The sequence below is a fragment of the Talaromyces stipitatus genome, genomic scaffold (assembly GCF_000003125.1).
Source record: "Talaromyces stipitatus ATCC 10500 scf_1105507295555 genomic scaffold, whole genome shotgun sequence".
Classification (NCBI taxonomy): Eukaryota; Fungi; Ascomycota; class Eurotiomycetes; order Eurotiales; family Trichocomaceae; genus Talaromyces; species Talaromyces stipitatus.
The window spans coordinates 3,530,355-3,544,376 of NW_002990116.1; the positions used below are offsets into that span (position 1 = coordinate 3,530,355).

General features: G+C 44.8%; 4 protein-coding genes across 4 annotated transcripts; 1 reads left to right on the forward strand and 3 right to left on the reverse strand.

The window, feature by feature from the left end:
- Positions 1–2,461: 2,461 nt before the first annotated feature.
- Positions 2,462–4,096, forward strand: TSTA_123900 (uncharacterized protein; the record flags this gene model as incomplete). Its single annotated transcript, XM_002482609.1, has 5 exons — positions 2,462–2,556; positions 2,628–2,730; positions 2,762–3,028; positions 3,092–3,488; positions 3,561–4,096. The coding sequence occupies 5 exons, from the start codon at positions 2,462–2,464 to the stop codon at positions 4,094–4,096; spliced, it is 1,398 nt and encodes a 465-aa protein (XP_002482654.1).
- Positions 4,097–4,717: 621 nt separating this feature from the next.
- On the reverse strand, positions 4,718–6,214 carry TSTA_123910 (uncharacterized protein; the record flags this gene model as incomplete). Its single annotated transcript, XM_002482610.1, has 2 exons — positions 4,718–5,889; positions 5,968–6,214. The coding sequence occupies 2 exons, from the start codon at positions 6,212–6,214 to the stop codon at positions 4,718–4,720; spliced, it is 1,419 nt and encodes a 472-aa protein (XP_002482655.1).
- A 1,970-nt stretch (positions 6,215–8,184) lies between these two features.
- TSTA_123920 (uncharacterized protein) lies at positions 8,185–9,442 on the reverse strand (the record flags this gene model as incomplete). The annotated part of the gene is made up of 5 exons (XM_002482611.1): positions 8,185–8,271; positions 8,378–8,524; positions 8,598–8,774; positions 8,872–9,072; positions 9,296–9,442. 5 exons carry the CDS (start codon positions 9,440–9,442, stop codon positions 8,185–8,187), a joined length of 759 nt encoding a protein of 252 aa, XP_002482656.1.
- A 697-nt stretch (positions 9,443–10,139) lies between these two features.
- Positions 10,140–11,811, reverse strand: TSTA_123930 (fungal specific transcription factor, putative; the record flags this gene model as incomplete). The annotated part of the gene is made up of 2 exons (XM_002482612.1): positions 10,140–11,031; positions 11,082–11,811. 2 exons carry the CDS (start codon positions 11,809–11,811, stop codon positions 10,361–10,363), a joined length of 1,401 nt encoding a protein of 466 aa, XP_002482657.1. The 3' UTR covers positions 10,140–10,360.
- Positions 11,812–14,022: the final 2,211 nt, after the last annotated feature.

Below are 14,022 nucleotides of genomic sequence, written 5' to 3' on the forward strand. Positions count from 1 at the left end.
AGACCTGCCAACATTTTGACTCTTATTCGTAATCAGAATTTCATCTTTGATATTCAAGACCATCTCTTGTTGTTTTCTGTTAACTTGCTCATTTTGCCGAAGCTGAGCCTGGGCCCTGCTCTATGCTCTTCCTCGCAAAGTCCTATATTTGGCTTATCCTTTCAGGCTATTTGCGACCTCTTGTTCGTTCTAGGTCAATTTTCCTAGAAGCGACGTCCCCAGTTGGTAGCCCCTCTCTATCATAAATAGTGATAATCCCACCTGATGAGCCCCGCCGCGGCGAAGTCGATAATTGGCAGCTACTTAGAGCAAATGTCTTGAAAATGGCTTACGTCCGGTTTCAATCTCTGAGATAGATACTGGTTAGCTATTTCAGTCTGATCATCAGTTTGAGCATGATCTGCTGTGTTTATTTATTTGAGGGAAATAGTATAACTTGCACTGGTCTATTACCCAGGTCTATAAAGACTAAGAAGAAAAGTGTTTGTTGGCCCTTACTCCCCCATATATATATATGTGTGAAGAATTGTCGTCAACTACAGTCCCTAAATCACATGCTATATCAAAAATCAATGTGCTTCAAAGAAATTTGACTATAGAGCGGTCTACAATCAAGTTCTCACTAGATTCTATATGTCAGATGCAATGCTTCCTAAATATTTCAATCAGGTATTCAAGTGATGAACTGTACTAGCATGATTCTACCAATGCATTCGTTCTAAACATTCTATTCTATCAGCGCAGAAGTTACAAATTTGATTGTTTAAATGCTTGGGCCAAAAATGTCTGAGAAGACTCTGATGCTGAGAACTTCTTGCCATACTAAAAGCAAATTAAGGATTTCTTAGCGGTCTTGATGTGCTTCTAATTCTACTTTCTCAATCCATTTCCTCCTTCTTCACTTTATCTTCTTCGTATTACCGATGATATTCCAACACGTTCCGCTTCCATATAGCTTTCATCTTCCCTCCTACCATGAAGATCAAGCTTACATCAATAAGGGCTGCCCACGGTTTACTCAAAAGTCTCTACTCTCTATTCTACCTACCTAGGTAATGATAGTCAATCTCTATCTACATTGATAGTCGGGTCGTGATGCTATATATGATTACCCAGGCAGTCAGTAGCTTATATAGCTATCCCTACTGAGCCTGATTACGATCAATCTACCTGCACAATTCGTATGATAGCTGGCGTTGTATAGCTTTCACATTATTTGAGAATGACAAAGATAAATCTGCTCTGTTTTCATTTTTTACACCCGGAGCATCCGCTCGTCCTTCTATTATATTCTGATTTAACATAATTTCATGTTTGTCTATTATGTATGCCACTTCTGCTTCCAAGGTTCATATTTTCTCCACGCTATTGCGCATAATATTCCTCATATACATCCATGGATTCCCGCGTCATATGACTGCTATGTTTCCCAGTCAGTTGAGTTCAGACCATGGAATATCGCTCGAGGTACTGCGCAGTCAGCCATAATCTCTGCTTTTTAGGTTGAAATATTGTGTTAATTCTTGGACGTGTTTATATTATGAACTCTTACCCACTCTTTCAGTCTTTCTAGATGTAGTTCTTACCTAAGTAGAAGAATACATAGATATACTCTAGAAACCATACTAAGTATGAAATAGGAATTTCACTAAAACACGCAGCTATATAATCATTGAACTCCATTATTTCAGATGCCCAGGGCCCTGAAGTCATTGTATAATAAATTGTACTTAACATGATTTACAGCATATTCACGGACACCTTCCAATCTTGGGACATGAAAATCACACCTGGGCCTTCTTTGAGTAAACACCTAGGTAGAATTATACTTGCATCTTCAATTCAACGTTGTTTATGTACTGTACATGTACTAGAGAGACTCGATATAGCCGCTAGTTTTATGGATCATTTCAGTACATCACATCTGCAAATTGCTATAATCGGCCACAAAGGAAATGGCTTCATTGGTCTAGTGAAGCAAACCAGACGCTGATGATGCTTCAGCCTAAATTTTAAAATGTCTCGCGCTAAATCTGTTGGCCAAGGGTAAAGGAGTAGTTCAAAATCCTCCGATATTCCGCTATACGCCTGGACTACAACAACGCACTGTTCCGATTGAGTGAATAATAAAAATTAAGATATTACCATGCAACAGGCCAAGAAATAAGGCTTTGGTTGGATATAACGGACAGCAAATGCCGGATGGCGAATCATGTAGCAGCTGCGCAATCTTTTCTAGATTGCACCGCAGCCTTTAGGTTGAAGTTACTCCTAGCAACAATAGTGTGCAATCTTCCGGAGAGTATGTCCTAGTTCTTTCGATATCTACTCATCACGAGAGGCTTTTAGTTGGGTATAAAACATTCCGTAAATCTGCTTGATGTAAAACTCTTGTTCGGTTGCTTTCTTACTATATGCCAGCAAGGACTTATGAGTTCACGATTATAGTATTACCTACATTATGAAGTTCAAGAGAGACGTCTTGCTTGGAGTAGTGAGTTTGGTTTGTCTCGCTCAACCATCCTTACAACAAGCCAGCGCCTGTGCTTCGTCTTAGTGCGTTATCCTGGCACATAGCTACAGTCACCATCTTGATATTGTCTGACATACTCTTACGGCTTTAATAGCTCACAATGTGGCGGTATCGGGTTCACAGGAGCAACATGCTGCCCTACAGGATGGTCATGCCAGACACAAGATTCATACTATGCTCAATGCCTCAGTGGCACTGTAAGTGTAACTTTTCTATGGCCCACATAAGGTATTTCTACAAGAATTTCTAACATTTCTACAGCCAACTAGCTCGGCCGGTTCAGGTGGCTCAACCGGGCCTGTAACAACATCCTCACCACCAACTACCAGGACGACGCCTTACCGCACTTCAACGACCTTTTTGACCGGAGCTGCGTTAGCGAGTCATACGCAGGTGCCGTACACGACCCTCGAATGTGATAACGCGGACTGTGGGTCAGGGACTATATACCCTGATATTACCACAGTGAATGACAGTATGCCCTGGCACTACAGTGTAAACACCTTCCAGTCGGCTTACCTTCGGTCCTAGTATAATTTCTAACCTTCAATTGCATAGCGTTCTACCCATTTCGGCGAAACACCAGCTGGAGCCTGCGGTTTCGGCTTATACGGCATGTGTACGACTGCCAGCGTCTCAGGAATTGACCTGGGTGATGACTGTGCACAGTTCTGCTCTATGTACCCGGATCTATGCGCCGACCCAGCCAATTACACACTCAGAGGCAACTTTGCGGCACCTAATGGCAATTACTATACACAGTTCTGGCCCATGCTGCCATCCCTGGATACCCGCGCAGAGCAAGACAATTACCTCTCCTGCGGCGAGTGCTTTGAGTTGGTGCGCACCTACCCCAACGGCACCCTTTATACCACAAGCGATTCTGGCTATGCACCACCGATTATTCTTGAGATTGTAGATAGCTGCCCATGTTCGGCAAATACTAAATGGTGTTGTAAGTGAAACTTCCAATTTGCCTTCCTAGCCAGCAAAATGAGCCCTAAACTGTTCTAACGATCAAACACAGGCGGTCCTGGTGTTGATCAATGCCAGGAAGTCTCCGACTTTAAATACGGCTGTCCCCTTCCTAACGGCTCAATACACTTGGACCTGTCCGACGTGGCTATGACGCGAGCACAGGCCGGTGTGTTAGTCGAGGGTGTGATCCCGACGCAGTACAAGCGCGTACCATGTCCCAAGAAAGGAAATGTATACTTATGGCTCCGGGGTAGTGCCGGACCTTACTTTTTCCAGATCACAGCTGTCAATGCTGCGGGGCTGGGTTCCATCGTAGGCTTCGAGATTCGCCCTGACGGGCAATCGGACTGGCTGGCTCTCGTACAAGAGGACGACTACCCGGAAGGTCATCCGCAGGAACGATATGGTGCTTGGACTTTGCCAGCTAATGCTGGGCCTATAAATTTACCAATGGGGGTACGGCTGACAAGTGCGACAGGCGAGCAGATCGTTAATGAGGCTGTTATCACGAACTGGACTGCGCCTAACACGGCAATTGCAGGATATTGGTATATCAATATGGGAATCAACTTCAGCCAACTCTAATCTAACCAGAATTGTTACAAAACAACTTCAAAATGTGTGCTTCTCCCAAAGGATTTGGACACGGTTCTCTATGCGATTATTATCTCATAGCTAGTCTCCATCTGATTTGACATGAGTGCGAGGTAGAATTATATCGTAGGTTTATTTGAGAACAAGAACAGAAACGAAACCATATAGTCTAGATACTTCTGTCTTAGGGACACCTCGGGACAACAAATTTTATTACGAAATGTTGCAAATCAATGGCCAAGTACGTGTACAAGACTCAACTTTTGACAGCCATTATTGGACTCCAATTAATTTATCTGCCCAATGCATGTTGTCTATTGAATGCCGATGAGCTAATGGCTACTACTCTGATTCTAAAGGAATTTTCATCTGAATTCAACTCAATAAGTAAGGTATAGGTGATTACGCACATTAAATTTGAGAAATATTGCTACTCTGAAATGTGTAGACAATGCAAAGTGCTTCTTCAGCAAAGTTCTTGAATCCTTTTCGCAACCCAGACAGTCCAAGGGGCCGGGAGAGTACTATTTTTCTCTCTCATGGACACACGGCGTTGGCAAATTCCACTCTACACCATCACATTGTGCTTGTGCGTTCATATTGGGCGGTACGCTAACCTGAGGCCGCTTTGAACTCAAAAGCCCAAGCAGTAGAACTGTCGGTTTGATAGATGGCAAAGGTAACTGAGTTTCCAGAGTATGTGTGGGAAACAATGCCCTTGTTCTGGAGACCAGGTGCTACAGAGAAGACGCTACTGCCACCTGGAAAGCCCCAGGTTTGAATAGCAAGGCTTCCAGACGTGGGAAGACCGACAGAGCTCAAGTTATCAATAGTGATATACCAAGTCCCCGTGGTAATACGGACGCCACACAGCACACGTACAACGCCGTCGCTACCAACAGTAGCATATACATCCATTTTTCGGTCACCTGTGCCTATTGTCGAAACACGATGACCAGTCATGTTGAGGTTGTAATACTGGTATACTGGATATTCCGGGGCTGGTGCATAGTCTGTAGCTCCGCAGGAGTTGGGGTTGGAGGACTTTGTGAGTAGATCAGCGAAGAGATCATGTAGCACACAGCCGCCACGCCAGTTGCCTCGCAGGCCTATGGCATCGTACCGCTCAAATCGTGAGATCCACCAGGCAGCACCAGCGGGAACTTGCTCGTTGGTGTTTGCATACTCATTGATATTGATTTGCCGACTGGGTAGACCGTATTGCGATAGTAAGGTCGAAAGGGTTTGGCTACTGGTCTGGAGATCATTGTCCACATCCGTTGTTCCTCCCTCAAGGTGATATGCATACTGATCTGGTACTGTGTTGTTGGATTTTATAGCCTGCAGCCAACTAGTCCACCAATTGTTGCTAGATGCTGGCCGATATGCAAGCGTTGGACCTGAGATCAGCATACCGTTCAGCGCAGGATCAGACCGAATGCGTTGATGTGTTCGGACATAGAGCTGAACCCACTGTGCAGCAGAGCGAGCCCAGAAAATGGAGATATCTGGCTCATTCCAGATGTCGAACACGGTATGATCTACCATGTTATTGGCCTTGATATCTGATAATAGCTGGTTGAGGAAAGCATCATAGCTAGACCAGTCCCCATTATCACCGGGCCAGTGTGTTGAGGAATTGGCATTATCAGTACCCCAAATGTCATGGGGTAAGATGATAAAAGTGCCTCCATGGCGCACGGTGACTTGATAGTTTGACAGTGTTGACTGAAACCGGCCTTTGTACTCATTCAAGCCCCAGATCCAGCCACGATTTGGCGCACCTATTGCCAGAAGGTCAGATCACAACGATAACTTTGCCAGTATTCGGGCAGTTTATAAAGTCTGTAATCCAGACTTACCCATTTGGGCACCGCCCCCTCGATTATACTCAAATCCCATGTTTGTATACCAGTGGTCTGGAATCTGGTTTTCATTGTCAGGAATACCGTAGATGAAACCAGATGCCAAATGTTTCGGCTGCCCACGATTAACACTTAAATCAACAACAGCAGTGTTAGAGGAGGTTTGCCGCCGTGTAAGTGGTTCGGCTGCAGCGTTACTCAGCGTAGTTGCTGCAAGAAAATGAAGAGTTTGTAGGAGACGCATCTTTCTTCTGGCTGGGAGACCATAAGATTATCGCTTTGTTCACAGCACTGATACACAGCGAGAACAGCTCCATATTCGCCCTCCTTTTAATACTTTATTTTTTTCGACTCCATCGGAGGCGAGATTACCTCTTTTGATATGATATCAAAACCTCCTGTGGGATAGGTTACCTGAGTATGTAGCTGTGCAGCCAGCTTGTGAGAATTATGCAACTAGCACAGTTTCACGTAATTCTATCTCTAGATGTTCTCGTTTCAACACGACGGTCATATGTGTTTGCCAACGGCGGTGATATATTGTAGAAAACAGGCTCTATCAGAATGATATTTGGCTCTTTTGGGAAAATCTCCTGTGGGACGCTACCTAGGTAGCGTAACTTCGAAATCTTAGTACTACCTAGTCAGAGCGGAAACGTCCGAGAAAACTATGTACATGTTTCTGCAGAATTTTTAGCATCCTGAGCAAGGAGAAACTTACTTTATTGTGGCTTGGGAACTAGCAACTGCCACTGACGAATTGTTGCTGATCTTTGGACTCACCGACGGTCCTCAGTTTCGGCAATGGTAAGTTGAGGTGAGACCTGTAAATCACCCCACAGACTCTCCGCAAACCCCGCATGCCATTTGACTATAACTACGCGTGTTGAATTGTGAATTTTGCGGGGACTGGCTTTCACACAAAGGGGTCGAAGGTCTATCGGTACTCAGGCCCCCGTTCAATAAGTTAGGAAAACAGTAAGCTCCCAGAGTAGCCTGACTGAGGTAATGCTGGACTGCGCCCTCACCTAGTACTTAATACATAATAAGAGGGAAATTTCATGGCCCCTGAAAGTAGTTTTGAGTCATCTGCGCGGAATATCGCAAGCATTTCAATGCAACTAACCACTATAAATTCCACCACTACTTGAACGGGAGAAGATTCGATTTCAACCTCCGTCCGACATCGACGAAGGTTCTTTGAGCAGTACCGTACGAGCCAACTTGCCTACTGAAAGGATGCTGTGTTTTATACAAATCAGAGCTCTCTCTCTCCAAGGCCGTTAGTTATACTCTTTTTTCTGAGTAGTCGTGACCGACGCTCATAATGCCTGAGCTGGTGTATCGCCCTGGAAGTATGAGGAAAGCGATATTTTCCAATCTATATCTAGCATATTGTCTCGAGTAAATTCCGATAGACTGAGCCGCAATCTGGATATAACAATTGAAATCTGGTACAAGATTCAGAAGTCTTGCATAGCTCGCTCACCATCTGCCACTGAACCGACATAAGCAAATTTCCATGCTACAACAAAGGCTTTCCAGAACCACAACTCCTGCGCGGCTGTATCTGTATTATTCCTCATGACATCCACAATACTATACTCTAGGTCTTGCCGTAAATTGCGTACAATATGGTGAAGGAGCCTATTTTCGGCCGGGCAGTCTTGATTCCAAATGCCGAGGACGCTGGTCAGGTACAACCCCCACGGCAATGCAGATACTGTACCAGGAGGACTTGAGCTGTTGCAAAAAGTAATCTTCCTGTGTCAACGATGATCTCATTCGGTAATTGAGCCGCTACCTCGCCGAGAGTGATGAGGGTTTGAGTCTGTATGTAGGGCTCGAATAAGATAGCTTCAATAAATTACTGGATTCCTCCAGAGACTTGTGATTGATAACACCAGGAATTGGGCGTCAGTTAGATCGGAAGAGATGGCTTTGAAAAGGTCGATGATCTGGGTGAAGTGCGGTCCATCTTCCTTAGCGATGTCATGGAGGGAATTGGGGCTTTGACTGTTCGTACCCTATGAAGGAAAAAATAAAAAGTTTATCCCAGGGAAAAAAACCTATGGGTGGTACCATTGTAAAGCAAACAATTGGTCAAATTCTATATAGACTGAGGTTCTTTGCAGCCTATCACTCTGAAACCGGTTTGCCCGAAGTGTGACATTTGCTCAGGCCTAAACTCTAGGGTAGCTCATCTTCAAGAAACTAAGCATACAGAAAAGAAGGAGAAAGGAAGAATTTGTGTGTGAGCTCGCTACAGCCCTTTGTAAGCGCGTATGGCCTCGGCGGTGCCTAAATAGGAAGTCGTAACAACAAAGGGATATCCCGTTGTACGGCCAGCTAGGGCTTAGGGCTCAACGAGACCACGGAGCGGCACTACAACGGACCGAGCTCACACGACAGCGATTCTTGCAGCCGTCACAGAAGCTAGGATTCCGCGGCTGGCAGAGCTGGCCCCGGACGATCCTTGAAAATCCGCAGGAAAGAATAGTTTTCTATGCCAGGTAATACCGGCTGAGAACGTAGTGCAAGCGCATTTTGTTCCCTGTTAAATCATATATTCCCAATTAGCTACAGGAGACCCCATGAATCCTAGAAGTATAAGAAAACGACACTACATCCATCTTCTCGCACATGTCCTTCATCATCTGGCTGCTGTATCTTCGCGGAATATCAAGTTTCTCGAGCATTGCTCGCATATATTTCAGATCTACCACAATTCCGGCCTTCTCAGGTAGTAAGACGGGGAAATTTTGCGCACTCATTCTGATCGTCGACATGTACTTTATTTTCGCCTTGGATCATGTTTGTTCAGCATGATTGCTAGGCGTGATTTGGCCGAGGTCCTTTCCACATAATGCTTTTGGCTTGGGGCCTGATAGGTGTCGCAACATCATCGTCTTCCCACATGGCCATAATTTTGCCATCGTCGTGGCTCATTATCGGGATCCAGCGTAGATAAACGTAGCAAACACGTTTGCGCTGTTTGTTAAAGAAGAAATAATTGCGATTCCAGATTGCGCCATCGTCGTCATCATTTATATCGTCTTCAGGTGAGTACGAAAAAATGGCGCAGTCGTTAAGCAACCTCTCCTCATCAATGAGTTTTCACATTCGCAGATCCCAGGGTGTCGTGGGACTGGTGCTGTAAAACCCGAAAATGAGTCAGTCGGGGGTGACGGCGACCTTATGGAGATGGGTCAGTCGAGTAGCTGCTGAACCCAGGTCCAGGATGCAACATTAGCTTTGGGAATGGGACAGGAGCAGATGGCCCCACGAATCTTATATATTTCGTAGAAGGAAAAGTGAGATCTACCTGAACGAGCTGAGTCGAAGGGAGATAATCAGATCCACGCCCACCTACTGGCAAGAAGCAATCCATCAAGAGTTGTGAGAGTAATACACACAGGAGGAATTTGTAGTATGCCGATCCCTTTTCCTCACCAAATGTCAGGTACAGCATTCGTTGAACGGAGACGCGGAGGACGAGCCAAAATGGACTACTTCGCCAGGGTAACTCTGCATCATCCCTTTGGCACGCTTTCAAAGCAGTGGCGGGTTTGAGTGAGTACCAGTTACTTCGCGCAATGCCAGTCGGTGATAAGAGCAGGGCGAGTAGTATCCCGAGCCTTGGTGATAGTCACTCCAGCTTTATGAGTCTTTGTAAAGTCATCCACTGCATCAATACTCCATCAGCAATATGCTCAAGAAATGGAAATCAACAACGAATCTTCCCAAGACAAAGGCATTCCTTAATATTGTGATGCCGTCAGAACATCCCGGTCATGATAATATTGATAAGAATGATGTTTATCAAAGAAATAGTGATGAATTCAGTCAGTTTCATGGAACTGAACGAAAACAGAAAGCATAAAGGAAGGAAGTCTTTTCGAATATCAACTAGGCAGCAGAACACTCACCACCTTTGGCCAGTGAGGAATCGTAGAGGTCGCCTGACCAAACGAATTGGAAATTACCAGCGAATTGACGTCGTTCAACAGGATGTTCCAAGGGAGAGTAGCTTGAGGCAACATTAGGCTTGGCGATGGTACAGTCAATCGGTTATCGACCTGATATCAGCATCAATTACAGCAGATAGTAGTTTTTATGGACCACTAAGAGCCAGGGCTTTTCAGCTGTGTATGAAATGAAAGGCCCTATAAGAATGCTAATGATTCATGGTATCACGAGGTTTAGACCGCGTGGTTATACTATAATTCTTCCTCAGGGGAGTTTGACGCCTTGCTCTGTGCATAGACAGAATCTGTTCATGTATTTGGGACCGAAAGTAAACGAATTATTCTCCTGTCGCAATTGCTTCATTCAAAGGCATATCGCTGAATTGCTGCGGTCAAGGTTTAGAGTTTAATCGTAATGGCCATCAGAACGAATCAATATCTCCAGTATAGAACGGAAGATACATTGGGGTAGATAGATCAAGGTTGCTCCGAAAGACCGCGTCAATATTATCCAGTCCAAAGTTAGGATCAAACATATCAAACACATCAATATCAGAAACACTGAACTCATTGACTGTAGAAGACAGCCCGGAATTTGAGGGATCCAGCTCAATAGCACCATCTGATGTATTGACAGCGGCAGGTCGATCATTACGAGAACTAGACTCCGTCGGACGTTGATTGTTGTGAGATCGGCCGTCGGGATTCTTTTCTCGAAGCATATTCTCAGACACTCGGTCAATCTCTGCTATTGTTGCTTTACCCATGCTGGCCATAGCAGAGGCGACGTAAAAATGAGTACCCAACTGCTCTAGCAAACCGCAAGTAAACTGCAGTTCCTCCCGTGCGCGCGTCCGATACATTGCAACTCTCGTATAACGCATTTGATTGTAAGAGATGCTAAGTGACAGCGAAACTGCATATGGGATAAATGGAAGGAATACTAGTAGGCGCTTTTGGTTCCGGATATCCTGCTCAACAATAGAATTGATCTTTGAGGCGGCATAGATTTGTCGAAAGTCATTATTTGATGGTCTTTCTGTACTTCGGCATGAAAGTATGGCAACCGCATAGTACAAGACTTCAACAGTACCTATATAAAGTAAGCATAAGTCCCACAGAGCCAGGTACAATAGCACTTACTGAGTAGCTTGGCATGTAGATTGGTGCATTGAGCGGACACAACAATGTCATCAAATTGGGGATAGTGGGACTTGAGGTCTGCACCTTTCGATCTCGAGTGTGGTCGATATAGATCAATGACTTGATCTAATTGAGAGATGACTGCTAAGAGCAGTCTAAAGGCAGGTTTTTGGTTTTCAAAGCATTTATTGAGGTCCCTTGCTATATCTCTCTCGTGCATAAGAACTGACCGCCCATGGATCGCTGCGTTGAGTCGATCCAGAGCCCATGCACAACAGAGACATGTCACTTCATAGTCCTCCTCGTGATCGGATCCTCTTTGTATATGAAGGCCTAGTGTCTGGACTAGCTGTATCATCTTAGCACAGAGCTGTGATGCGGTTTCAGGACCTTCTGGACCTTCTATGAATAGAGTCAAGGCACCTAGTGCCTGTATTAACACTAGTCTGTTAGTCACTGCACCGAGTTCAATTTCACATCGCATGGCACAGAAGATGCGATATCCAAAGAGGCGAGGCGCCAGCAGTTTGTTCTCTCCCGGTAGGTACAATAGCGATTTACAATGGGGGCTCATTGAGGCAAGTAGACACATAGCCTGCGAAAGTAGGATTTTCAAGCGGCCGTCGATGTCCCTTTGAAAAAAATTGATGTCGATAAGTGGCAAAATAAGATGAATCTCGTCAGAATAGAACGATAGTAGCTGGGATAGATATGGCATCGGTGGTAGCATGGTGAAACATTCAGTTTCAAGCAGCGAGGATAGCAGTTTCTGAGTTGCAGAACTCGAGCTGTAAAAGATGGTATTATGCCTAGCTGTACCAGTCACTAGTTCTCGCCCAGTTGAGGTGAGATTATCGACAAGCCACGTCCCTATATTGTTTTGGCTAGATTGGCCGCGCGTAGTCGTCTCAGGACTAGTGATGGAGCGGAAAACAGTCTCTGGGTTTGAGTCCCCAACAAATCGCCTGGAAGGGTCTAAGCTAGAGTCTGGATCTTCTTAATTACTACACTGTGCTGCCTCAAGCAGTTCCCCAATAGAATGCCTCGACCGTGGAAGGAAATTGGCATTCTCTGGGGTTTCGAAGTCTGGTGTCAGCCCACGACCTTGCTTAGAGCCATGCCCTCTATGTCTCCCCTGGCCATGATATACGGTTTTTGGACTGGTAGAAGTCTCAGCAACTTCGTTCACGCGACCATCCAAATTCAACGTGTGATTGCAACGTCTTTTACCTCTTCGACATGGCTCGCAAGCGCGCCGAGTGTGCTTGCGTTTGCGTAGGATGGTATCCGCGTTATGAGATATGAATTTCATCGAGATGCACCACAGACATATACTCCAAGCTCCCACAAGCCTATAAGCAGAATCACTCTGATGGTACGTATGACCCGATGATGGAAAGTTGTGGTTTTCGGTAGGTCCGCTCCGCTGCTTGGACGTAACAGGAAAACTTCCGACTGCCCCGCTGACATATATTGAAACCTCAAATTTCAGGCATCAAAGGATGTCTAAATAAGGTGAAGATAAGGCAGATCTACGGAACGACCCGCCGCATCAACCATAATCTTATCTTGATAAAGATGCATCAATCTACCTACATAGTGGAGAAGCAGTAGTCGCCAAGTGACCAGGAAACAGAGTACTATGGACTTAACTGCTTTAATTTTTAGGGCAGTACCTCAAAATCGACAAGAAAACCCAGATAAACTCCTTGTCTAATTTCAGGCCGAGCAGAAATACCTTATACCCAAAGTACCATGTCATCTCTCTCGTAGCTTGGTTCCATTTCCTCTTTGCCAGCACCTAATCTGGATTCCTGGGGTTTAACAGTCCTGGCACTAGCAAATGAGCAAAGGTGAACTTCGAGTCATCCGAAAGAGGAGGCTTTGTTGTGTCGCTGGACGCCCGGGATTTTATTGTCACAATTCAAAGGGAAAGTCTTGTCACGCAAATGACAGGGCATCTTGAGCCTAGAGATTATCCAGAACGGAATGTCGAGCACTAACTGAATCTAAATGGATGAATCTCCTGTGGTATGGTCATACATTTGAAGAAGATGACCCTATTATTAGCTGGCCTCGAATAAACGGCAACGATGGCCCACCTGAAGAGCTGGTGGAGGACAAATTTGAAGCAGTGCTCCACAATACAGTTATTGATTGTCCTGTGTGAGACCGTATTGCAATAAGCTTCGTGAATGTATATATTAATGTTATAAAAGCTTGGGAGCAGGAGGAGCAGGGCAGAAGACTATATGGAGATGAAGGAAATGAATTTAAAACGATCAAAGAAAACCCCAAGAAGAAGGATGTTATACTCTGTAATGAGAGGGGAATGGATTATGCCTTGAAACAAATGCCCGAGGATACCCATGACTATGCAAAATCACAGTGGGACAGGGCGCAATCTTAAGAGAAAAGGTACAGTTACCAAAACTTGGTGAAGAACCATAAAAAAATCTATGGTTTAACACGACTCCTGACCCTCCCTCAGATACTTCACAAGAATTTAAGTACCAGAGCATGGGGTATAAATGTCGCCTTAGCATAATTCTTCACGATTACCAAACTGTCATGACCATGTCGTTCACTGTTACAAATCATAGACCTACCTAGATAGTGCACAAGGACATCCATGGATGTGCTTACCTGACTTGCTCAAATGTTTACAAGCTAGATCCAGAAATTTTTATATGTTGTGGACAGCATTAGCCATTTCATTTCGACCTAGTAGTAGTATCATCCCGGTGTAGCCAGGTTTGCTCTATGCCAGTACCAGCTATCGTCATCTATGCCTAAACTTGCAGGCACCTAGGCAGTTACGGCAACCTCATTCTTGTCTATTGAGGTATTTTTATAGATTTGTCGTCCTTAGGTTCGTTTTAGTATTTTTATGCAAGACAAAGTCATAAAAAGATAAGTTTCCATACATGCGCTCCTACTG